The 26,818-nt window shown below is 41.9% G+C and overlaps 1 protein-coding gene across 2 annotated transcripts in view; it reads left to right on the forward strand.

The window, feature by feature from the left end:
- The window catches only part of far1 (fatty acyl CoA reductase 1), a 42,197-nt gene extending 16,144 nt beyond the window's left edge, over window positions 1-26,053 (forward strand). The window contains exons 4-13 of one of the 2 annotated variants that reach the window (XM_063477661.1): window positions 10,332-10,507; window positions 11,287-11,466; window positions 13,510-13,687; window positions 14,020-14,064; window positions 14,363-14,490; window positions 14,581-14,648; window positions 16,557-16,728; window positions 19,720-19,849; window positions 21,106-21,233; window positions 22,166-26,053. In XM_063477661.1, coding sequence (XP_063333731.1) covers window positions 10,332-10,507; window positions 11,287-11,466; window positions 13,510-13,687; window positions 14,020-14,064; window positions 14,363-14,490; window positions 14,581-14,648; window positions 16,557-16,728; window positions 19,720-19,849; window positions 21,106-21,233; window positions 22,166-22,325 — 1,365 coding nt within the window. In that variant the 3' untranslated portion in view covers window positions 22,326-26,053. Of the gene's footprint in view, window positions 1-10,331; window positions 10,508-11,286; window positions 11,467-13,509; window positions 13,688-14,019; window positions 14,065-14,362; window positions 14,491-14,580; window positions 14,649-16,556; window positions 16,729-17,240; window positions 17,413-19,719; window positions 19,850-21,105; window positions 21,234-22,165 lie in introns of both variants that reach the window. The other variant, XM_063477662.1, reaches the window with a different exon arrangement.
- Window positions 26,054-26,818: the final 765 nt, after the last annotated feature.

Genomic DNA, 26,818 nt, shown 5'->3' on the forward strand with positions numbered 1-26,818 from the left:
TAGATAGATCGATCGATCTATCTCTCTATAGAGAGATAGAGATATATATAGATAAGAAAATCGTGAGAGAATCGTGATCTCAATTCTAAGCAAAAAAATCGTGATTCTCATTTTATGCAAAATCGTGCAGCCCTAAGTTGTACTTACATCTTATGCCATTAGCTTGTCCTAGGTCACGGTTTCCTTCCACATGTAGCTTTGCAAACAAACAAACAAGCAACAAAAACATAATATTCCAGAAACACGCTTTGCCGATCCGATCAGCTGTTCATAACACTTCCTACGTTGGAATATAGGTCAGTGCGAACTATCGCATGTCCACCACTACCTGTCCGAAAACGTAATTTATTTATTTTTTTACCTTCAGGGCCTTATAAGCCTATGTTGGTGTTTTTAAAAGTTATGTTTGACTTTATGCTTTTCTGTATCGTTTCTGGGATGCTTAGAACTCAAATTACACTGTTGGAAATAGTTTATTTTGATGCACATGCTGTTTCTTTGCAGCAAGTTGGGAAAAGAAAAACTATAGCCAGCCGAAGATACAGCAGTCTTTCACACAAGGCCCTTATGAGAAAATGTCCCAGCGCCATAAACAAACCACAGGAGCCATCTCACGTTACATTTGTAAAGGCATGGCCCCTGTTTATGTAGTTTTTTTTTTTTTTTTTTTTTTTTTTTTTTTTTTTTTTTTTCTTTTTTAACCTGTCCCGTTTGGTTCTTTTGCCATCAGAATTATTGTCTAAAGGCGAAGAAAGATGCCCAACGGATTTACTTTACCAAATGGACCATCCCAGCCTTGCCGTAATGGTCCATTTGATTCAACTTTTTATTGTTTATTTTATTTTCACTTGCTGAATACGGGACAGACTTGACTGAGGAGAGAATGTGGAGAAAGAAAGAGGGAAAGAAAAAAACCTGAGAAGAGGGACGGGGAAAAAGGGCAAAAAACAAAAACCAACAGAATAAGCAGACAAAAAATACATATATCGATCACCTGGATCACCTGTTGAGAAAGAAAAAAGAAAGCAAGCAGAAGAAAACGAGAGTAATAAACAAGATCACAATGATATATGAGAATATGACAGTAAATACTAAATATTAAACATTATTGTGCAGCACGTGAGATCGACAGCGCACAGTGTGCTTTGAGGTAGGAGCCAAAAAGGGTGTCATTTGTGTGTGTGATCACCCGTGTGTACACCTGTGAGCATGAACGCGCTTGTTTTTAAAAGGTTCCTTCATGTAATGATCTGCTAGAGGGTGTGGGGGGCCACTGCCCCGACCTCCAGGGCATGAAGCAGGTATGGAGGAGATCAAGACTCCAGACATCCAGAGGCCCCCAGAACACAAGAGACCAAGGAAGACCAACAGAGGGGCAGCCGCGCCACTGTCCCAGAAAGAGCTGAGGAGAGTCCCAGATGAGGGGTCACTCAGCAGCCGCGGAGCAGAAGCCAGGGGGGGTTGCAGTGACGTGCCCGTGAGCTCCGCCGGCAGCCAGCTGTGCCTGAGTGGCCGAGCCCCGGGCCGTGAGGCCGAGGGCACCCCATCCCCAAAGTGGCCCGAGCGAGCCCCAGGCTCCAGGCCCCAATAAGCAGCCACCAAGGAGTGAGCCGGTGGGTACCTGGGCGCCCACCCCCGGAGACAGAGAACCACCAACGCACCGATGTCTGAGGGCGTCCGCCACCGGCAGGGGAAGTGGTGGGGGGAGATGGGCCTCCAAACCTTGGAGGGCCTGAGATGTCCTCAGAGAGGTGGCGTCTGATACCCAACCTGACATATAGACACAGACAAACAGGCACACACAGATACAAACATCTATTCCCACCCTCATGCTCTCATATACAATTGCTCAACACTCACCCAACGTGGAGACAGACATAGAGAGACGCTGTACACACAATCACACTCCCCAAGCGTACTCTAAGCCCCGAGTCTAGGTACCCTTGCCCCTGGAGGGGGAAACTGCACCCAGACTCAGGTGGTGTAACCCTTTTCCCTGCGGTGGGGAGAAGCAGACCGCCCCGACTCCGCAGCAGCAGGGAGGCCCCATACACCAGACCCCAGTCGGACGGCCAACTCCTCCTCCTAGCCCCCCTGCTCCAGCAGGCCGCAGAGAACGGGGGTGTAGGAAGACTCCAAACCTCCCTCCACCCGCTCATATGTACTGTTGATGTATGTGTGTTCTAAGGTGCATTTAAAACCCAGGAGGGCATGGAGCCACCTGCCAGAGCAGCAGGTAAGCATATAGCCCCTCCTGCTAGCCCTCAATGTCTACATGTATTTAAAATTGAGAGGTGGGCAACGACGCCAGGGGTGAGGTGTACACCCTGATGGTAGTTTGGAATCCGTGTAGCGTGCCCACCTCCAAGATCCTATATGTATGTGTAATGAGAGTGTGAGTAATGTGAATGTCTAAGTTGTGGGATAAAATTGAGGCAGAGGCAGCCAGAAGGGGACAGAGGGGGGGGATGTCTCCTCTGCACCCTGGTGACACACCCCTACCCCAAGGCCCTGCATGTGTGGGTGATTGTGGTGGAGCGGGAAGAGGGAGGCCGCTGGAGATGGGGAGGGAAGGAAGGGAGGGGCAAGTGACCCCTCCCTGGGGCCAGCTCCCCCGCTGACCCCAGTAGGCACCCCCATGCTGTGCAACCCGCCAGGGAAAGGGGGCCCAGGCCCATCCGGACCGGGGCCCAGTGCAGCAGCGCCCCCCGGCCCCACAGAGCCCGGGACAATTCACCTGACCCCACCACAGAGAAAACTGCACCCACCCCATCATCCACTCATCTTCCAGACTACACAAGACAATAGACGCCCAGGCTGAGATCTTCCTCCACCACTCCTGTATCTCCCCCTCCTGCAGAGAGAGTTCCTGAAGAGAGGAAAGCTCCTGCAAGATGTGACAACCTCCCCCACCAGTTGAAGAGCCCCCCAGGTGGCTCGATGCACCGGCGGCACCCCGCGCCAGGGCCGGGCCCCCATACACCCACCCGCCCACAACCTCGGCAACACACCAACCAGGACCCAAGCCCCTGAGGCCCGGTCAGGGCCCCAGCCCAGAGACGGAGCGCCCCCAGAACCTCACGCCCGTCCCGGACCCACCCAGGGGCAGCCAGGCTACCAGGTCAGTAACCCACGTCCGTCAGCACAGACCCTCCCCTAGCCCCGCTGCACGCAGCCACGAGGAAACCGTCACCTAAGAGCCAACAGAGCCCCTAATTGGCCATGACCGCTACCCCGGGTTGAGCCCCCCAAGGAAGATGCTCCTGGGCAACCCCCCGACGCCCTAAGCCTGTCCCTACCCCCACACCAATCACAACAGTGAAGGTGGGACCAAACTATGGCCCCCCACCCCCACTAGGTGATGGAGCTGATCAAAGGAGCCCAGAGCAATTGATCTGATGTGGTGGCAGAGGCTGTATCAAGACTAATGTAATCTAATAGATAATTTCTATATTGGTTAGAATTAAGATTATTTTTATTTTTCCAGTTCATGAGGACTGTTTTCTTGGCTATGCATAGGGCAGTGAAAACCATATGGGCTATATTCTTTTCCGTAGTGACATTATCTAAGCTGCCCAACAAACATACTAAAGGAGAAGTTGGAATGTTACATTTCAGACACTTTGATAAGTCTTCACATATCTCACGCCAAAACTTCTGAACTGGTGGACAGAACCAAAGAGCGTGGATATAATTGTCCGGTGAATTGGTTTGGCAGTGTGAGCAGTTGTTGGTAGACGTAAAGCCCATCTTGAACATCCGATGACCTGTATAGTGCACTCTATGTAGTATTTTGTATTGAATTAATTGAAGACTGGGATTTCTAATTAAATGAAAGGTTTTTAAGCAAATCTGAGACCAGAAGTTTTGGTCTAAGTTAACTGATAAATCCGCTTCCCATTTTGCAATAGGAAGTGATATTGATTCATCTGTTTTAGAAAGCATTCTGTATATTTTGGATAGTAATTTGGGGGTTTTAAGAGTAAGAAATTGAACCACACTTGGTGGTGTTTGTAGTTCAACTTGACCCGGTTTAAATCTCTTTTTTACTATGGATTTAATTTGTTGATATTCTAAAAATCTTTTCTTGTTGATCCCATATTGTGTAACTAGTCTGTCAAATGAAATAAATTCTGTTCCTTCTAGTATATGTTCTAAATATTTGATTCCTTTACTACTCCAATCTGAAAAGTTTATCATATTATTGTTTTGTAATATGTCAGGATTGTTCCAGATAGGTGTACGTTTGCATGGGATTAATGGAGACTCTGTCAACTTCAGAAACTCCCACCACGCTGTCAGAGAGGAGCTGATGTTGACGCTTTTGAAGCATTCATGTCGTTGGATGTTTGAGCTGATAAACGGTAGATCTGAAATCTCTAGATCATTGCAAAGTGCTTGTTCTACATCTAGCCAAGGTTCATCTAAGAGGGTATGTTTTTGCCATCCTGAGATAAACTGAAGCCTGTTGGCCAAGAAGTAGTGCTGAAAGTTAGGTAGTTCTAATCCTCCTTTATCCTTGGTCTTTTGTAGTGTTTTTAAGCTTATACGTGGGGGCTTATTTTTCCAAAGGAATTTGGACATATATGAATCTAGAGATCTGAACCAATCTTGCGGCGGTTTAGTTGGGATCATTGAGAATAAATAATTTATTTTTGGTAATACCATCATTTTTATAGCGGCAACCCTTCCCATGAGTGATATGGGTAGACATTTCCACCTAGCCAGATCACCTTCTACTTTCTTTAAAAGTGGGATATGGTTTAATTTAGTTAGATCTGCAAGCTTGGGAGAAACATTAATACCTAAATATTTTATATTTCCCGATTGCAGTGGAGTAGAAGAGGAATTATGGAAGGAGCAATTAATCGGAAGGACTGTAGATTTTGACCAGTTAATTGAGTAATCTGATATTCTTGCAAAAGAGTTTATCAGTTCAATCACCCCAGAGATATTGGTTTGTGAATTTTGGAGAAAGAGTAACACATCATCCGCATAAAGGCTGATTTTATGTTCCACGTTCTTGCATTTTATGCCCTTAATTACTGAATTCTGTCTAATTGCTGCTGCTAGTGGTTCGATAAAAATTGCAAACAGTGAAGGGGAGAGTGGGCATCCCTGCCTGGTGCCCCTCAGGAGACAGAAGCTGGAGGATGTCTGGTCATTTGTTCTGACACAAGCTGTTGGGGAATTATATAATATTTTAAACCAGTTGATGAAAGAAGATCCAAAACCAAATTTGTGTAAAGTTGCAAATAGAAATTTCCAGTTAACTCTGTCAAACGCTTTTTCTGCATCTAGAGAAAATGTTGTAGTTTCAAGGTTTTTACTGTATGAGTAGTCTATCAAATTAAGTAATCTACGTGTATTTGTTGATGAGTGCCTACCTTTTATGAAACCAGTTTGGTCAGGATGAATTAAGAGGGGGGTTATTTTCTCTAGTCTCTTTGAGAGAGCTTTGCAAATTATTTTAAGGTCTACATTTATAAGGGATATTGGACGATAGCTTGAGGGATATACAGGGTCTTTGCCTGGTTTTAGCAGGAGATTAATGTTTGCAGAATTCATATTTGGTGGAAGTCTGCCATTTTCTTTGATTTCCAACAACGTTCTGTAAAAAACTGGTGCTAGAATCGTCCAGAATTCTTTGTAGAATTCTGCAGGAAAGCCGTCTGGACCTGGAGCCTTATTATTGGGCATATTTATCAGGGCTTCCTGGAGTTCACCTGGCGTCAGTGGCGAATCCAGTGCCATTGCTTGAGTGTCTAATAATTTTGGGAGAGTTATGTTGTCTAAAAACTGATCAATTTCCTTTTTAGATGGGTTTATTTGTGGTGAATACAACGTTTTATAGAAATCCCTGAAAATGTTGTTTATTTGTTTCGGTTCATATATTGTGTTCCCAGATGAATCTTGAACAGCACATATAGTTGTTTTTTCTTTATTTATTTTTAGCTGGTTTGCTAGAAATTGACCGGATTTATTACTATGTTCATAATTTTGTAAGCGTAGTCTTTGTACTAAGAATTTTGTTTTTTTATCAATTATCTCATTTAATTCTAGTTTTGTTTTGCGTATTTTGTTCAATGTTTCCTGATCTTGGTGGGACGCGTAGGCTTCTTCTAGTGATTTGATGGTTTTTTCTAATTCCTGAATATTTTTGTTTTCTTTTTTCTTTTTATGTGATGAGAAAGAAATTATTTTACCTCTCATCACGGCTTTCCCTGCTTCCCATAAAACAGAAGCTGATGTTCCGGGAGTGTCATTAAAGTCTAAATATGAAGTCCACTCTTTTTTAAAATATTTAATAAAGTCTTCATCTTTAAGCAGTGATGTATTAAATCTCCAGTTTTTACTTGGCGTAGTATTATTCTTGTGCATTAGTGTTAAAGATACAGGAGCATGATCGCTGACAGCTATAGGGTGAATCTCAGTGTCTGAAATGTCACTCAGCAGTGAGCTGCTGACCAAAAAATAATCCAGACGAGAGTAGGAGTGATGGACATGTGAGAAAAAAGTATATTCCTTACTGGTGGGGTGAAGGGAGCGCCATGCATCGCAAAGACCAAAGTCGCTCATATACTGTTTGATTATATTTGTGGACTGCCAATTACGCTGAGTTCCTGCTGTATTGAGCCTATCCATTTCTTCATTTAGTCCAAGGTTGAGGTCGCCTCCAAGAACAAGTGTGCCATCTAAGTGTTCAGAGAGTGCACTGAAAAAACTGTGAAAGAATGAGGGATCATCAACATTTGGACCATATACACTTACAATACATAGCTTTTTATCAAGTATAGATAGTTTAATGATTAAGAATCTGCCCTCTGGATCTATAACTGTATCGAGTACTGTGAAATTAATATTTTTATGTATTAAAATTGCTACTCCCCTTTGTCTAGAATTATAACAAGCTGAGAACACATTAGGAAACTCAGGTGTTTTAAGTTCATTCGAACCTCTAAGAGGTCTGTGGGTCTCTTGTAAAAGGACAACATCTGCCTGTAGTTTTTTGAGTTGGTTAAATATTTTTAACCTCTTTTCTCTGGAGCCAGCTCCATTTACATTCCATGTAACGAATCTCAGTGCACCCATAGATGTCTGTGTATAACTAGGGGTGTATGCTGTGTGTGTCGCTTAGACAGGTGGAGAGAATACATCACTTGTTCATAAATAAAGAGAGGGAGAGAGAGAAAAAGTGTGTGGCGAGATGCTCCCTGAGTCTGACTATGTGTTTGCATATTTACTAAGATGAGTACGCTTGGCTTAAATGTGTGTATCCTATACAACTGTGTGCGCTGTCTGAGTGATGTAAATGTGCTGCCGTTGAGCGCATGACTGTGCGTGATCGTGCTGTGCGTATGTGTCGAAATAAAGGATGTTGTTTGTGGATGAGTGTGGAAGCAGGTGATCGAAGCAGTGAAAGAAAGAAAAAAGAAAGAAACCAAGGACAAGGGTGAGCAGCATAAAAACAAGAGGGAAAAGGAGAGAAGAAAAAACAAGAAGAGAGAAGAAGAGAAAAAAAAAAAAAAAAAAAAAAAAGAAAAACCGGAAACATTCTAATCAAACCATTGACGGAGAGTGATGGTGTTAATACTGCTATGATATCACACCTAAGATGCGATTTGATACTGGTAAGTTAAACAGATGTTAATGCAAGTTAGTGTGAGTGGATGGGGAAAGGGTGTAGCGGATTCTTATCTGGTGTGAAGTTAATACAGCCACGGAGTGATGTCGGGGTCGCGGTGGAGCTGTCCGTCCACGTACAGCCGGTCCACAGCGATGACAGCGCGGGAGCCCTTCTGGATGAAGCCGCGTCGGATTGGGAAGAGGACCCTGCGTCGTTCCAGGATCTCTTTGGGGAACTGGTCGTTCACGCTGAAGTCCGTTCCTTTTAATTCCCTGCCGCGGCTTTTCACATGTTCCTTTTGTTTGAAGTGGCCGAATCTGGCCACGATAGGACGTGGTCTCCCGGCCGTAGCCCGAATGGGGCCGAGGCGATGCACCCTATCGAAGACGATGTTCTTCACCGTGTCCTCCGGCAGCTTCAGGTGGTTTTTGATGAAGCTTTTTACCGTGGCCTCCGCGTCCTCTCCAGCGGCTTCTGGAATACCAGAAAATACCAGGTTATCACGCATGCTACGAGCTTGTAGATCAATAACTGTTTCTTTTATTTTTTTTATTTTCTCTATTGAGCTGGGTAACATTTTCTGTGAGACATTTCACCGACTCCCTTAGCGTGGCATTTTCAGCAGCGAGCGTTTCCACCTGCTGCTGGCTGAACTCCAGGGATTCTCGCAAGCATTTAAATTCCCGGTGAAGAATCTCCACCAAGGACAGCCTTGCGTCGAAGCTGGACAATCGCTTGTCGATTGACTCCAGTATGTCGGCAATATCTTTGCCGGCTGGCGATGTTGTGCCTGTTTATGTAGTTGAGAAGGACAGCTTTCGTGACCTCGTCAAAGTCCTTGATCCGAGGTAGAGCAGGGCGATATGACCAAAAATATTTATCACGATATACATTTGAAAATTTGCGATAACGATATAACTGACGATATAATTGACACTAGACAAAATACTTTACAAGTCCACAACTTTGATGGGTTTTTTTGCACTAATAATGTATTTTCACTTAAACAAGCAGCTGTTTTTATGTGCATCAAAGTTATATAAAAATTTAACAGTGCAAATGCAAATTCCGTGCTGACAGTTTAACCAAAAGGCATTTCCAGTGGAAATTGGCCGACATATCCTCAGCATAACCATGTATAATATCCTCTTAAAAAGAGGTTATACACACACAATACGGTAATATTATGTTGAAGCACAGTACGTATCACTCCGCGAGGCGCCAGCCTACGATAGCCGTAATGCTCCGACAATCCATCAAGCAGTGCGGGTTCGTAGCTTAGCAAAGTCGTACTGAAACATTTGACAGATTTTCGAGCGCTGTGTACCACATAAAATCGTTTAGAGGTCAGTAAACACAACCAAAATTCATAAATAAGACACACGGGATTATAAGGGGCACTGTCGATTCTCAGAAAAATCAAAGGATTGATTTTAAGTGTGCCGTATTTTCCAAACAACACGGTAATAACGACGGCCCGCTAGCACGCTCTACCAAAAATAGTGCTTTGTTGTGTATCTGACGGACGAAAGCTAAACCAGTTCCACACCACTGAAGTTGCAGCATTTTTACAAACCAATTCTGGTTCATCCGTTTCATTTAACGATCCACTTTCGCTCTTCTCATTCTGCATCACCGCCATGTGCGTATGTAAACATAGGCACTGCGCATGCGCGTTTTACCCATATTCTATCGCGATATTTCATTTTCCTAGCGTTGCCCAAAATTACACCGGTATTACCGTGAACGGTATGATATAGCACAGCCCTAATCCGAGGTACGTAAGCACTTCAGTAAAGTCGAGTTGCCTCGCTTATATGACGCATGCCGGGCCAAAGTAGAGAAGGATGTTTGCAGTGTCGTGCATTATGTCTTGACGACTGACCTATGGACGAGCAGAGATACGCAGCCCTACATGAGCGTAACCATCCATTTCATTAACAAAGACTGCACCCTCTGTGCTAGCTGTTTACAGACTGCGTACTTTCCAGATGACCACAGGTCAGGTGGTATATCGTGATATAAAATAATTCATATTGTGATAAATATTTTTTCCATATCGCCCAGCACTAGTGTGACCTGATGAATGGTTTTGAGGCTCTTCTGTGGCTGGCGGACGGACCAAAAGTGGCGCACAGAAATGTTATACTGCATATTTTTGCCACTGCTTCCATAGAAAATGAAAGCCCTCTAGCTGGACTGCCTTTGCGCTTTTGCGAGAATCCAGCAGTTTCTCATTTTGCTCTGGTTTGGTCTTTTTCTCCCCTCTTACTCCATCACTTCCACAGTTTGGAGCCTGTAGTGGCTTGCTTGTGCCTAAATTTGTCCTCAGTGGGGTTCAGATCAGGCTCTGGGATCGCAGTTTCATTATTTCAGTTTCAGCCCATTTTGCAGAGTGACAAGCAGCAACATGCTGATGAAGCAGCATCTGATAAAGATTATGCAGAAACCCCCCACACTGTGATAGTACCACATTCTTTGGGAACAGTTTTCCAGTTTTCCAATATTGCCAAATGCAATGTTAAAAACAAGGAAAAACAGGTTGGTCTGAGAAGTGACAGCTCTTCATCCTAAATTGTGACTAGCTCAAAAAAAGGAAGAGGTCCTTCTACAGTGTGACAGTCATAGGATTTTGTCCCTGTAGTTGGTTATGGTCTTCTGTAACGTCCATGTCGTACTGACTTTACTTTTTTCACAATTTTAGCTCTTTGAAAAATTGCAACAAGATCAGCCGGACTTTGCAGAGAAGATCATCGCAGTGAACTCTGACCTCACACAACCGGAGCTGAATCTGAGTAAAGCGGACCAGAGCATCCTTGCTGAAAACATTGACATCGTCTTCCACTGTGCTGCCACTGTCCGCTTTAGTGAGCCACTCAAGTGAGTTATTTTTTTCCTCTTTTTAAATTTCTATATTAGTTTCAAGCTGTATGGTCTTATGTTTGGGGCTCCTGATTGTAGCTTTGCTCATTTATATTCTGACCTTGCACCTTCGTTCTTTGTCTAAAACTTGCTGGTTTTAGCTTCTCCTAAAAGCTTTGTTTCTTCTTATTAAATTCTGTGAGCCTGGTAAGGGGCAGCACCTTAGTGCGTGCGATCTACTGCCTTTTTTTTTAAATAGCTGTTATTTATTCAAATGAATGGTGATGGAGTCAGTGTTTGCGTGGCTCGGCACGAGAAAAAAACAGCAATGTTGACGGACCGCCCACTGTTGTTTTGAACCACACAGAGACTGATGACACCTGACCCGGCATGCAAAGAGCACGCCTGGAGCTGCTTTGAGATTTAACTCTTGCAGCCTTTTGGAGATGGTACATTATGCTTGGAGTAAATTATTTGTGCTAAATGGGTGGAATTGGATGCTGTTTATAATTGATATTGTGGACATTTGTGTTCTTGTTCAAAGTTTTCGGGCAGTGTGCAAGCAGGAAATTGTGCACATCAGTGTAGTGTAGATTTTGAGTCAGACTAGGGGTCCAGGTAAACATTTGATAAGGAACTTTTGTTTGTGGAAGCTTAAATGATACTTCTGTGTTTTGCGATGACAGATATGTGAACCTTATGTAATCAAAACGGAAGAAAGCATTTTTAGGTGGAGCTGTAATCAAGTCTTGCTTTCCTGACATGTAATATCCTGTCTTTTACCCTCTTTCACTCAGGGATGCAGTGCAGCTGAATGTCCTGGCCACTCAGATGATGCTGGCCCTGGCCCACAGGATGAAGCACCTGGAGGTTTTTATTCACATCTCCACAGCCTATGCCAACTGTAACCGAGAGCTCATCGAGGAAGTTGTCTACTCTCCCCCCGTAGACTACCGAAAACTCATCGATACTCTGGAGTAAGCTGATCTGGAATGTGATCAAACAGCACTGACACCAAACGTCTGCTTCACGTGTGCAGATATGAGGACGTAGCAGTCATTGCTAAACGGCAGCATTAAGTTTAATAGTTTTTTTCTTTCTTTTTTTTCAGACTTTGATGGATTAAAAGCAAGTAGGAAGTGCATTTCAAGATTAATGCCAGTGAAATAAAGCGAAGCACTTCAGCTTAACTCTGGCTTTACAGTAAATGGCTCAAGATAGATTAGTAAAGTCTGTGGAGTAGAGATTAGTGCTATGATTCTGGGGGATTTTATGTACAGAGCTGTTCAGTGAACGTTTGAGTGCGTGTGCAAAGAGACAGCATGCAGAGTTTGTTGTGTACAGTACACACTGATCTTCTGGATGGGCAGAGTTGCTCGAGGCTGTTGTGTAGCGGTTGAATAGTGATGAGTGAAACGACCTAATGAGCTGGAATATCATTTTTCCTTTTGCCTCAACTCTGGCTTTTATGTGGAAGGTGGAGCAGATGGGCATTGTTGGCACACGTAGTTCACTCTTCAGGTTTCTCTTTTTACCTTGTTCCAGTTATGTAATCATGACAATTGTGTTGTTCGTGTTTGCATTTCTTTGTTCTGAGCACATTTTTAGGAGTGTAATCACATGTGGTTTGCATGGAAGAGAGGGTTCCCATATGGAAAAGAAATAGTAAAAACTTATAAAAGACTTGCATAAGATGTGGCCTACTTCATATAGTGAATCATAGAAGGCTTATATGATTTACTCATGAAAGTGGCCACTTTCTCATTACTTTCATATATTGTTTTAGTAAGTATCCAAAACATAGTTTGAGGACCCAAGTTTCATTTATATAATTTTTCAAGGGATCTTATATCTGTTTTCACTCTTGTATGCTTTTCATACAAGTTTCACGCAAGACAGATACAAACTTTATAAGATTTATATATATCTTTTCCATATGGGTTTATAAACTCTTTTCCCACCTGGTCTGTTGGAGACTTTTTTTCCTTTTCTTTTCTTTTTTTCTCTCACACTTGAGAACAGTCCAAAAGAGCAAATCGTATTGCTTAGCAGACTTGCTGCAGACTGAATAAATTAATAAAACTGTGGGCACTGGTAATGAAATGAGGTATTTTGGTCCATTTAATGAACTTGTGCATTTCTTCAGCAGTTGTTCTCTTTACACACATTATCTATAGACTGTATATAAAAAATGGATGTGTATACATATCCATTTATTTTTTTTTTTATAAAAAAGCAAAAACATGGAAGTTGCCATTTTGAGATTCCCACAACTTTCTGAATTCCACATTGTAGAGATTTTGGATGTTTTTGGTGTTGACGGCCGTCCCAAAATCCCTTCTTTGTTCATTGTAGTTTTAGAGTAATCTTTGATGAGTGAACTCTGTTGCTTTGGCTTTAATTTGAGCTTAATGTAGCTCATTACTACTTGTTCGCCCTTTCCCCTGGTGTGTTTGTTAGTGAAATGTTGTGTGTAATGAGAGCATGATGCAGCGTGGAAGAGACGATGACATTTTACTCAAACAGGTTTAAGCAGTTGGTGAATTCGAAGTCTAAAGGAAAATAAAGTGAAAAGAAGGAAACGAATATTGTTTTGGCTATTATACTTTTGTCCTGTAATTACTGCTGGTTTGGGGTTTTTTTTGTTTTGTTTTGTTTTGTTTGTTTTGTTTTTTTGTGTGTGTGAGTAAGGCTCCCCTCGAGGTGTAGCTTCCTAACGCTTGAAGCGAGTTATTCTGAACAGCAGCAGTAGTGCTAGTGACAGATGTGACAACCTACAATACGTAGTTATTGCAAAGTGTTGAGGGGAATGTGTCATTGCCTTTTGGAAATTCTCTGGGTTTAAATAATGTTGGGGCAGTCACCCACACAGTGATTAGTACTGGAGAATGAGCAATATTTCTGTTTACTTCACAGACTGGAAAGCACTGCAGGTCATAAAATTAAATGAGTAAATGAAGCAAATACAGGGCTAATCTTGTGGGGGGGTTTTTTCTCTCTCTCTCTCTCTCTTGGTCCAGCTGGATGGATGACGATCTGGTATCTACACTGACTCCCAAGCTAATTGGAGAACATCCCAACACTTACACTTTCACCAAATCTCTGGCCGAATATATGGTGCAGCAGGAGGCTGGAGACCTCAACGTAGCCATTGTCAGACCCTCCATAGTTGGAGCCAGCTGGAAAGAGCCCTTCCCAGTGAGTAATTCCAGATGCTGGTGTTATGCTGCGTTTTCATTATTACTGTAGAACCTTAAATTGGTAAAGAACAATGCATGCTCTTGTCTTTTATATATTATTTGGATTTGTTCCCCCCCAAATTTGGTCTTCTTCACCTCTCCTTTTTGCCAAGCACAATTGTGGGAATTCTCCTAAAGTTTAATCAGCAGTGTGATTTATTTATTTATTTTAAGTCAGTTGAACATCTGCCTGAAAGTTATATTTCAGCTTTAATATTTTAATTGCTTTTGTTTGTCATTTAGCTTTGGTGAGTAAGCGCATTGTTTCAACATTAATATTCTATCTTTCAGGGCTGGATTGATAACTTCAATGGACCCAGTGGGATATTCATTGCAGTAAGTACACAGGAAAAATAACTGTAGGTGGGGTCTAGAAGTCTAAACTGTTTTATGATTGCTCGTATTTACAGCACAATCAGAGGGCTTTGAGTGGTATTGAAGTATTTAAGATTCTGGTGGTAATTTTGCTGTTATTCATGATGATTGGTTTCATAAACAACTGTGCCGTGTGTTTGCTTTGAAGAGCTAGTTGTGATTTATTAATTGTTATAAATTCTGTGGTGTGATTTGTGATTGTGGTGTGTTTTCCACAAATCAGTTGCATTAATACTTTCTCTACGCCACCCCCTCTTAGGCTGGTAAAGGGATCCTCCGAACAATGAGAGCATCTAATAATGCTGTGGCTGACCTCGTTCCTGTAGATGTGGTCATCAACACTACGCTGGCTGCAGGCTGGTACTCAGGATCACAGGTGCTTAACAGGTGAGAGACCCACATATTAACACAACTTTAGTCAATATCTGTTTTTGAATTAATCTTAGTCCCTCTGACATCTTTCCCTTTTTACGGCAGGCCTAAAAGCATACCCGTGTACAATTGTACAACTGGTGGGATTAACCCGTTTCGCTGGGGAGAAGTCGGTAAGACAATTTCTTGCCTAAACGCAGCCTATGAGGGGGGGGGAAGCCCCTGACAGTGGAAGCTTATGCGCTTTAACGTGGCGTCTAATGATATACCCTCACTGTAACCTGATTCCTGGCCTGCCACACCCAAAGCAGAAGCTTTTGTTTACCTGTCCCTTATGGTTATTGATTTAGGGCAGGAAAGTATCCCAAGCGCATCTTTCCCCAGTATAGAAGTTGCACATTTTGGAAAACTGTTCATAATCTCATCATGTCCTGTATTCGTGCTGAATTCTCTTAATGCTTTGCATTTAAACTTCATGGTTTAAACTGTAGCTCCTGTTCTAAGTGCAGTGTTTTAAGCTTTTAAATGTATAACCACTATGTCCTAAAACTTGAATTCTGGTGTGCTGGCAGTTAAATTACTGAGCCAGGTGCAGGGCTTACATATATATATATATATATATATAGAATTACGGTGGCAGCAACCGTGACAGAACGAGCTTGAGAGTCACTCCCCTTTTATTTAAAGTTGCACTGTGCATTAAAAAGGTGACAGATAACAGCATGACACAGTTTCAAATAGGAACTGAGAAGGGAAATGACTTTATCCAGATCATGTAGAGGCTCGCCTCAGGGTTTAAATGATATTACACAGTTTCTCTGTTTGCAGATCTTGACAACTTCTGCTGCATACAGTGCTGTGCAAAAGTCTCAAGCCACCCCTCAATTAAGTAGTTTGCTTCCAAGTTGCCAGATTTCTTTATTATTATTATTATTATTATTATTATTATTGGTGGTTGTGAGTAACAGTTCTCCAGGCTTTCTAAAGGTCCTTTAAAGTTTTTTTTGTTAGCTGCTTTTTCACTTATAAAAGAAGTGAGACAGGGACACGGCACAAGAACTGGAGCAAAAACCAGTGGCAACAGGTCTGATGAAGTGATTCATCCAAATGTGAAATTATTGTTCAAATCATCAGTATGTACAGAGCTGGTCAAAAGTTCACAGTGAGTGTCTACACCCATCTATAGAGCAGGGTGGAGGCTCTCTCATGGTTTGTGGCTACATTTCACCCAGTGTTGTTGGAAATCTTGTCAAAATTGTAACTGTGAACACAAACGTACCGCTGTACACTGATCCACTATGCAGTACCATCTGATTGGCAACAGTTTCATTTTTCCGCATGACGATGATCCTGAACACACAGTAAACCTGGATGGAAAAGTTTAGGATCATCTCGACAGAGAATGGAACAAAGGGCACCCAAAATTCAAAGAAGAGCTTTAAATGTCTTTAAAGAACCCTGGAGAAAAGTTCCTGAAGACTACTTAAAGAAATTACAAGAAAACTGCTCAAATTTGTCCCTTTTGTTTTCCCCTCTTTTCTTTCTCTACATCCCTTACGTTCATTTTGATAGTTTGGACAGGTTGCTGTCTGAGTCCTCATATTGAGGTGAAGTGTCATTATTCTCACACTGAGCCATTCAACAGCAGTAACAAGTAGCTCAAATGTATAGGAGGAGTCAACAGGACTGAACAGGCCAATCGCAGCAGTTGCAGGCTGATCGGCACACAGGTGGTGGAGGTGCACATTTGGTTACATCAGTTGCTGTTATGACACACCTGTGGTGTAGATTTAACACTGAAGCATAAATCCCCTGTAATGCTGCCATTTTTAGATGCCTGAAGTTATTCACATTATTTGTTATTATTTTAGCACCCTTTATCTAGCTAGTTTCCTAACAGCTAAGGCACTTGAAAACTAGGAATCCTACGTTTTGTTTTTTAGTTCCAGTACAAACCTTGTGGCTTTGTATATCTGCATAGTATAGTTTTCCCAAAGGGCTCAATCTTCTAGCCAGTCATAAAAACGCAATCTTAAAGCTGCTCATTGATGACTTGTGTTGAACAACCTTCTGTTTCTTAGAGTACCATGTAATATCCACATTCAAGAGGAACCCCCTTGAGCAGGCCTTCCGTCGGCCCAATGTTAATCTCACATCCAATCACCTAATCAATCAGTACTGGATCGCCGTGAGCCACAAAGCTCCGGCCTTCCTCTATGATCTGTACCTCAGGCTGATTGGACGAGAACCCAGGTAACCTCGTCATTGCCGTTTCGGATGTGCCGTGCCGCTGCTGTTCTAACAGAACCCCTACCCCAAACACACACACACTCGCATTTCCGCCGGCTTACACTGTCACCCTTCCTTTATCGAAGTAGCCTAACGTCATAGCTGTAGTGCTGCTGTGTTAAAGATGCTTGTGTGCAGTTTTGCAGGTGAAGAATGTATAACCCAGCTGTTCTCCTGAACATGCTGGGTTCTGCACTCTTTGCATCTTTCTAATGTTTGTATTTTCAGTTAGATTTCCAAAACCTCGGCACCAAGTTCACTTCAGTCCAGCTCATAAATGGACTAAAGTGGACTCACACTGTCTTGTTTTGTTTCCAAAGACTAGATCCAGTGTTCTGTTGTGCTGCTAATTAGACGATTACAGTGGGCCTGCGTCTTTCCTTGTATCAAAAGGAGGAGAAAATGAACATGCATTCCTTTTCTTCTCGTCCTCTGTGTCCTTCCTGTTCCGTCATATGTGATTCTCTCTCCTACAGAGTACTGTATAAACATGTCCTTCAAGACCAATCCCTTAGAGCAGGCTTTCAGAAGGCCCAATGTCAATCTACGCTCCAACCCCTTTACTAATCAGTACTGGACCACTGTCAGCCACACGCTACCAGCCCTGCTCTATGATGGCTATCTCACACTGATGGGCCGGAAGCCCCGGTAAGGTTGCAACTGCCCCTCAACCCTCTCCTGTCTGCCAGTCTGCCCCCTGCCTCTCCCAATTTCCCCACACTCCACTCCTCCCTGAATGTGTCTTTTTTTTTTTTTTTTTCTGGGAAGGTGGAAACAAGGGCAGAAGGAACAATGTTTGCAGTGTCTTTACTTGACGTCAGCTGTTAATGTAGGCAGTATCCGAGCATGCGTTTTCAATTCAAAGAAGATGCCACGTGCCCTTTTTTTTTTTTTTTTTTTTTTTTTTCTTTTTTTCTTTTTTTTCGTGAACAAGCCATGCTGTGAACATGACATCCATTATCCGCCGGTCTTCACCCAATCATGGAAAATGCTGAGGCACCACGAGACTTCTTGACCAATCGAGAAAGTTGTGCTCAGTTGGACATCTTGTGTCTCACTGAAAACAACACTACTGCATGCAGACTGATTGGTAATTCATTCTTAGTCTAAATTCTAAAGCCACAAATATTTCAGACGGTAAAAGTGACACCTTTATAGTTTTAAAATCAGCAGTGCTTTTTCTGATTTATAAATAAATAAATAAATAAAAATAAATGAAAAATGAATTGGACAAAACTTGCTGTGCTTAACTGTCTGAAATACTCATGGATGGCTGAATGGGTAATTTGTATTGAACCTAACTGGCTTTGTCACCAGCTACAAGAAATGATTATCCCTGCTTCTGTGTGCTGATCAACCATGCATGTTTGTCACATCTTTGAATCATTCGTGTTCGCAGAAGGAATCTGAGTCATATCAATCTGCCTTCATTAGTGTAACAGTTTAAAAAGACAGCATTACAGGCCTCGCGTTGCAGCCTGCCATTTCTGTTCATGACAAATTGAAACGTCTGAAGTAATTTGATCCAAAAGTGGTTAACATTTACAATTTACTGGATGACAAAAAAGGTGGCATTTGAAGACTCGGATCCCTTTTATCCTGCTAACAACATTGGCTGCTTCTTTGCACACTGATCACAACATCACCTTGAATCATTCCTACTAAAAATTTGATTACCTCCATCTGAACTAACACAAAAATTAATTAAGTATCCTAACTGGATTCATCTGTGTTACCAGGAGGACAATATCACCTCCACTGTAAGTTTATTTTCTGAGGAACTTAAGCTGATTTAGTTCATTTTTGTGTTGAGCTTTTAATTATTTTGGGTAAAATATTGACCTAGACTGAGCTGAATTTGGGTCATGGGTTCATTTGAGAGTGAACTGTCTGTCCTCCTGGCCTATAAACAGATTAAATCCAGTTGATTTGTTTGCTGATTTGTGTCACTCACTTTGCCGCAGGGGAGAAATTGCCACCTTGACTTGCAGTGCTATGAAAAAGTTTGGAAAATACTCCTATCGTTCAGGCAAACTATAACCTTACTAAAAATTGTGAAAAAAGTATGACCTCCAAATGTCCAAATCTGGGGTTTAATAAAATTAATTACACGATTGAATTTAAATTGTCTGGAAAAACTACAACATGCTTCCTTTGTTCTCTCCAGGAGTAAGAAAGTTTTAAAACAGTGCTGGCAAAAGAAAATGATGTGGAGTAGCTGACAAATCAGTTTTCCACAAAGCTTAAAACTTTTTCTTGGCACTTTTTTAAGATTTCGACAGGACAGGAACAATAAAAGTTCAGAGTTTAGATCAATAAATCAGCCACAGCATTAACTCCACCTACCTAATAGTTTCAGATTGCTTCATTTGAGTTTTCTAACCAATCTGGTCATGGACAAACATCAGCTGGGATGTACCTTTGGTTTCTGGCACCAGGACTTTGGCATTGCTAGTTTGAGAATGTGGTTTGTAACACTGAGTGTTCACTTCTTCTGTCATTTGCGTTAACGCTGTGGCTGATGGCTACCGTATGCAATCTCATAGCACTGTACAGCTCAAATGATCACTTTTTTAAATCAAAATCAGCTTAATCAAATGTGCAAATCAGTGAAGTCATGCCCATAGCGTAATCGGAGAGGTCAAATTGATCTGAGATATACAGGAATAACAAATTTGACTGCAAACGGTTAATTTATAGAATACATTGCTCTCTCTGGTACCCGTCTTTTATAGTCTAATATTTCTCTAGACTGTCTAACCTCTGCCCCTGCTCCCAAACACTTTGGCACACTCTTCTCCTTTCCTTCTCATCCTGCCTCTTTATCCCACCACTCTTTATCTGTCCTGTCCTCTTCCTCATCTTCCTTCTGGTCCTACTCTGCAAACACTATTTATCCACAACACTGCTGTCTTTTCCTTACACTGCCCCTCCGCTACATGCCGTTTGCCATAGGATGATGAAGACGATCACTCGCCTCCACAAAGCCATGATGGTACTGGAGTATTTCACCAGTCACTCCTGGGTGTGGAACACTGACAACATGGCCATGCTGTTGGCCCAGATGAGCCCTGAGGATAAAAAGGTAGGGAGGGTCGCTATGAATAAACAATGTTTAATCATCGCTCCGCACACTGCTTCATTCACACTCCGTGCCTCAGTTACCCGTGCCTGCCCCGCCCACACTGCAGTCGTTTACACACTGTGGCAGAGTGGAGTGCCAGAGTGATAATGTCTGGTAGTAGGCTGGTAAGGCAGAGCGTGATTCATTCACTGCTGACGTCAGTTTGTTGTGAACGGGATCATTGTTCTGCATTGCAACTGTCTGGAGGAATCTGGACTCAACATTACGACACTGACGTCTTGTGGAGTCTTTTCGAGAAAAAATTCAGATGCTTTCAATTCATGTTACGCTGGCCACATACAGCATACTTTCATCTCAGATGAGCCTGTGTAAAGAACTTTAGCTACACATTTAATCCCTGATGTCTTAGTAATTTAAGAAAGAAGGGCAAATTCAACAGTTATGTTGAATGTTATGTATGTCTAATGTTGCTGTAGCAAAGAAGGAAATCTCCTGGGACGGCTCTTTGGGCTCAAAGTAATAAGAAATGTGCAAGTTTACAGAAAGTTCTGGTAGCTCACTGCTCAGACTAATTATGAAAATTATTAAATGAATTCACTTATTGCGGTTCTATTGGAAAGAACGGAAATTTCTATAGTGGATGGGTTACTCCGTTATTTAGGTGTAGCATGAATGGCCATCAAAGATGTTTTTATGTAGGAGAAGCTGTAACGGTTATGAAAATACAGTTAACTTAAAAATACTTGGCTTGTTCCAAGCTGTCCAGTGGTTTGATTCTGGCCCCCGGGTCTTATGTTTGACACCTCTGCTTTACATTATATTAGCAAAGTTAAACTTTTAATTTCACAGAATTTTTTTTTTTTTTTTTTTTTTTTAGTGCATTTGTCTCGCCTAACGAGGATACAAGCTCCTTAGATGGAGGATTCAAGGGCTTGAATTTCCTTACTGAAGCAGAGACTCTGTTTCCACGTCCCCCAACAGTTGACCACACAGTGCCTCGCTTGTATTATTTCCTAGAAGGCACCAGTGGGGGTGGGGGGGGGGGAGAGAGAGAGAGAGAGAGAAACTGCCACAGTAAGCTGGAACACTGTCAGATCCAAAATGCAGCCTTCTTACTATGAAAGCGTCCCCTGTTGAGAGTTCATTTAAATTTTTGTTAATTCAGAATCGATAAAGGTTTGTCATAAGTACATCTCGCATAAACAAATGTTGCTGCTGAAGCATACTGAGGGTGTTTCTTGTTTCTCTTGCTGCAGATATTTAACTTTGACGTGCGTCAGCTGCACTGGGCAGAGTACATGGAAAATTACTGTATGGGCACCAAAAAATACGTCCTCAATGAAGAGCTGTCGGGGCTGCCTGCTGCACGCAAACACCTCAACAAGTAAGAAGTCTATGAAATTAAATCTGTCATCCTTTCCTCCAACACAGAGACACAGGAAGTAGTAGCATTCAAAGTGATGGTCTCTGGCAGGTTCTTTAAAGTTCACCACACAAAAGATGCTTTTCTGCATCGCCAGTTAAATTTGCTGTATGCAACTTTTCGTTAATGGATTTGAAAACTTTTTATTGACAATATTTAAATGTGCTGTAACATAACAACAGAAAGGAGACCTCCAAAAAGCCTGACTTTTGAATTTAGGATTCAGGATGACTTTATCACAGAATTGAGCTGTCTCTTTTTGGCTGTGGTTGTCTGACAGTAGTCTGCTTGTTAACATGGAAGAATTTTTGCTCACAAATCAAAATACTGTTTTGGCTGATTAAAGTAAAAATGCAGTTTTTTGTTTTGTTTTTTTGTGTGTGTGTGTGTGTGTGTGTGTGTGTGTGTGTGTGTGTTTGTTGGTTTGTTGGTTTGTTGGTTTGTTGGTTGGTTTGTTGGTTTGTTGTTGTTTTGGGGGGAGGGGCGGATTATGTGTTTATGACCCACACTGGGGTAGATAGCCAACTAGTTATAACTTGGCTACACAATATTTGTCTAGCATTACTTTGGCACATCCAACTCACTCTTATTATACTGATACAAGAGTACACAGGGTATAGACACCAGTGTCCTAGTTCTTGTACAGTGTACAGGACTTTGGTACATGCTGCACTCGACCATTGCAGGACAGTGTGATGTATATGGTATTACTGTTTTGGCTGGTCGCTTATACACAGTTTACAAGCATGTCTTAACGCCTGTGAATCTTATTAATTAGGTTATTATTAGATTGTTTATAGATTATAGAGCATTCACTGGAAATGACACATTATCAATATGAAACAGAGTCTAAGGTGGTGTATCGCATGTCTCACAATCTGTTTTATTTCCAGGCTGAGGAACATTCGTTACACCTTCAACACCATCCTGGTGGTGTTTATTTGGCGCATATTCATCGCCCGATCCCAGATGGCCAGAAACATCTGGTACTTTGTGGTGAGCCTCTGCTTCAAATTCCTGTCCTACTTCCGAGCTTCTTCGACCATGAGATAATGACCGAGGGACGTGGTGGCGGGTTGCGAGGCGGAGCGAGAAAAGAAATTAAGAAAAGACTGGCTGTGGATGGTGAAAGGTGCTTTTGTTCAAAGTGCTTGGAAAAGGAGGGAAAAAAAAAAAAACAACAACAATAAAAACATCCGTCTCTGGTCTCTTTTCATTGACACCACCAAACCATTTAACAACTCAAATACAGGTGGAGCTACCTGACAAGCCTGGAGTTCACAGGGGTCTGTTGGCTATCTGGATCTCTGGCATTTCATAGAAACTCAGTGCATGGATTTATTGCACCATACAGCTCCGATTCACAGCACTTGGACTAGTTGGAACTTCAAGCCTTGTTCTGTTCATTCCCAGCATGTCCGGTCCTCCTCCTCGGCGCCAGCTTTACCCAAGAGCAACCTTCTCTAAACCTCTAAACCTGCTCATCTCGCATCTTTGTGCTCGCCTGGCTGTCTTCCTGCAAAACGAAGCTATGCATTGGATGATGCTGCTGCAAAAATCCCCAGCTGGTTTTGAATCAGTCCAGGCTTCAGTCGCGTCAGATATGTTTTAAGTTGCAAGTGTAAGTTGTATATTTGTCATCTGAAAAGATAACTGGTTTTGCTGTTTTTCTTCCAGCTTGTCTGTGGTTCGTGTCATTTTTATGGTATGGAACGTTTTTTAAAAGCAGTCTGTAAGAATCAGGGTTTTTTTTTTGTTTTGTTTTTTTTCACCTGACAGCAGCGTTTGCTAGATGCTTAAACAGTTGGTTGATTTGACATTTTAAGAGGCTTATTCAGGGACCGGCTGACCTAGGGATCACTGTTTAACTCTGTCATGACCTCCTAACCCCAAGAGCGAAGCCATTTTAGCTAACACGTGACATTTGCAGCGATGGCTTGTGGAAACTGAAGTATAAACACGGGAGGGGCTTGCTTATGCTGATTTTTATGTCCCACAAAAAGAATGGCCTTTAGCCCCCTCTCGCTGCTTGTGAGAAAGAAACTGTCAGCAATGATGCACCTCTGCATGTTCCCCCAGTGGACTACGGTGGCAGACTCCCTAATTACAGCAAAGCACAATGTAGATTGTACTGTAGTGGCTTTACCCAGTGCCTACAAACCAACGGTTCTTGCATCAGCAGATATCCGGCTTCTTCTTCAGTTTCCTTTTTTGTTTTAAATCATGTCTGAAGGTTATTAAGCTACACTTTTGCCAAAATGTATCTTGGCTAACATGCTCATAGCTCTGTAAAACGGTGGGGGTGAGATGGTTATTTCTTTCCTCTCGAATTCTTGGAAATTAAACGCTCTTGTACCGGTACAAATCTTGAGTTCCACACTGTTCTTTTAGTACACTACTTTTCAGGTAGCACTAATTGTAGCTCGCCATCATTGTGAAGGGTTTAAGTCGTTTTTCTTTGCAAGTGCTTGTGTGTGCATGTGTTAGAGTAACTTTGCGGGACATACTGTATTCTGTTGCTGCTGTTTATAACCTCTTGGACCATTCGTTGCCATGTCAAGTCTTACATTGTTGGAACTGAAGCTAATCTGTGCACTGTTATGTTTGTCTCCCCCCGAGCTTTAATGAAGCAGGGTGTGACTGCGTGCCGTTTGCTTGCATCTTAGGCCATAGAGATTTCAAGCACCTACATGTTTGTCGTGCCAGAGTCACTGAGGAGTGTGATTTATTTTTTTCCCCCCTTCTCCCAAATCTCACAGCATGAGTCATTTTGCATAGATCGTATGAAAGTCCAAGACTCAAACCTGAATTGTGCCTGAACTTTTGTCAAGATAATGTGAAAAGAAAGCAATCAGATCTGTTTTCTAGTTATTTTCTGTATAACTCTATTTAGGTAGACGACATATAACACAACAGATGTATTTTTATGCTGATAACATTGTGACTAGTTTACTGATAAAGAGCTAACTGAACCAACTTCAGCTGCTGTATATTTAAAATAAAATTTAAAAAAAAGAAATTTAACCTGTTTAAAAAAAAAAAAAGAAAAAAAAAAAAAGTAAATGCCGTAGATTAAATGCTGAATTTGGCTGTTACAAGTTGCTCGTCATATGACTTTGTATATACATGCACATTTTAACTTTTTCCATCACTGAATGTAGTAGACATTCAACAGCCTGACTTCATTGCTCAGTCAGATTCTCCCTGACTGAAATGACAGCTCTGAAAAATTCTGTAATTGCCTGTGATTTTGATATGGGAAAAGCTGAGGGGCCATGTGACGAATTCTTGCTTAACTCTGTTTCCTTGTGAGGGTGTGAAGTCTCTGGTGTGATTATGACTGTTCTTGTTTAGTGTGGTGGGGGGAGGGAGAGGAAATAAAGCGACGCCATGTCTAATTCAGGGCTTTCTCACTTCTGATGTCAGGAACTACTGAATCCTACCAGTGGATTGTTAAAACAGGGCATTGCACACAAGCATTGAAACGATTGTAAACCTCTGAAATCACAGCTTTGAACAGTTTAGGAATTGCATTGCGTTATAGCATTATTTTGCAACAACCAAAGTTTTTCTTTGGCACATTTACATTTTTGTGATATAAGCTTGCTTGCAAGATTTTTTTTTTTTTTTTTTTTTGGTGCATGTTAGAGGAATTTAATGTCATACAAGCAGCTAATTAGCTTAGGGAAAAATGTTTAGTGTGCCTCTGTCCAAAAAGAAATCCAGCCACCAGAGTAGTCTCTGCGGGGCCAAACCTGATTGCAGCAGAAATTTGGCAAAGAAATAACGTAACACAATGCATAACAGACGTTTGTACGTTTTGATAGAGTAGGTGATGCCCGTTTCCTTTAAGCTAACCTAAATTATATTTTGGGACTTGAGAAGTATCCATAGACTGTAGATAAAAGATGTAGCCACAGTGCCAACATCCACTGACTTCTTTGAAACGGGATGTGACCATATTTGGATAAAAGGTTGAGCAGGAAAAGTGATGCTACTGCTGTTAATGGCTAGATAACTTGGCAAAGTGCCAAAGGTCAAATGTTATGCTAATGTTTGGGTAGCTTAAAATAACTTGGCAGAAAACTGAACACAAAGGAACGGCCACTTAAGTGCATATCTTTAAACATGATTGCAGTTTTAAAAAGTATTTTCTTCATAAGATGCTAAGTTTGGATATTGCGTTGAGCCGGCCTCAAGTGGCCATTTGAGGAACTGCAATTATTGCCATTTCTACTGTGGTTTCATTTTCATAGCAATCGATTTCCAACAGACTCGAGATCAAAATCTCTTACATGAAACAACTTTAGCTCTCCTAACCTGGCAGAAAAAAAATGCAATTAAGCAGAACCCTACTCTTCATAGAGGGGAGGGACAAAAAGATTAAAATGTGTTTTCGGGGGTTTTAAAAAGACTCGATGGCCTGAGTATTTATCGCCTGCATCAAAGGAGGAGCGGTAGTTTTATTTGGCCTTTTTAAATGATCAGCTGATCGCAGGGCACGTTTAAGGTGCAGAATAAAGTTTTCATCAGTGGTTGTGAATGCATTTAAAATGATTTAGTTTCAGTGTTTGTTTTTTAAAATGTGAGGTTCTTGAGGGGAGGCCTGTTTAATCGCTCCTACTTTGAGCGCAGTGATGAATATCGGCCCCACTCTTTACTCTCAGAAGTTGGGGAAAGGGATTCTTGTCATTCATTTTAATGTGACACTCCTCAAAAAATATCAATGGGTGCCTTTTGTTTGTAAACCAAAAAGAAGGAATAAACAATGTTTAATCTTCTCCTAGTTCAGAAGTTATGTTTTTCTTTTGTAGTTGAGTCATTCTGGCACACAGCTGTAAATCACATGACTGAACCATTAGTCTCAATCTGTCCAGCTGACCTGTTTCCTGTAGTGCATTACAGATCAGCACTCCACGCGCTGTATCTGGAAGCCAGATTAAAGTGGAGGCTATTAGACGGCTCCATTAAGATTCAATGTGACCATTCAGGATTATACTTGACTCCAGGGATGAGAGGATTCGCCTGTCATCATTTTTGATGGCTGTTTTCATTTTCTAGAAACCACAACTGGAAGGGCTGCATTTCTAATAAAGCTCAGAAGCAGATCATTGACGCTGCACTGTGTTAACCTTTACTTTGCGCACATTTAAGTCTAAAACCAGTCTTGCCACAGTTCTGAAAGCTCAGTCACACCGTGTGAGCCCAGACAGGAGCGGGTAACATGATTAATGGCTTAAGTAAATCCTGCTGTCTGATCGGCTGTCTTTGCTTGAATTTGGTTACTTGACAAACTGGCACAGGAGAGTGCCTGAATGTAGTTTCACACACTGCTGGTTTTAATTCTAGTCTAGTCAAGTAGGCTTCAACTAACTGAACAGAACATGTGCTTTCTGCTTTGTCATAAAGTTGAAACACAGGAGTTAAGAAAATTAGTTATAACAGAAAAAACCCCACTTCACACATAATTTTAATAAGGCTGGTGCGTAGGAGGAACAAATGGTTCCAGCACTGCACAACATGCACGCTGTCCAACTTACAAAAAT

This window comes from Pelmatolapia mariae, linkage group LG7 (genome assembly GCF_036321145.2).
Source record: "Pelmatolapia mariae isolate MD_Pm_ZW linkage group LG7, Pm_UMD_F_2, whole genome shotgun sequence".
Classification (NCBI taxonomy): domain Eukaryota; kingdom Metazoa; phylum Chordata; class Actinopteri; order Cichliformes; family Cichlidae; genus Pelmatolapia; species Pelmatolapia mariae.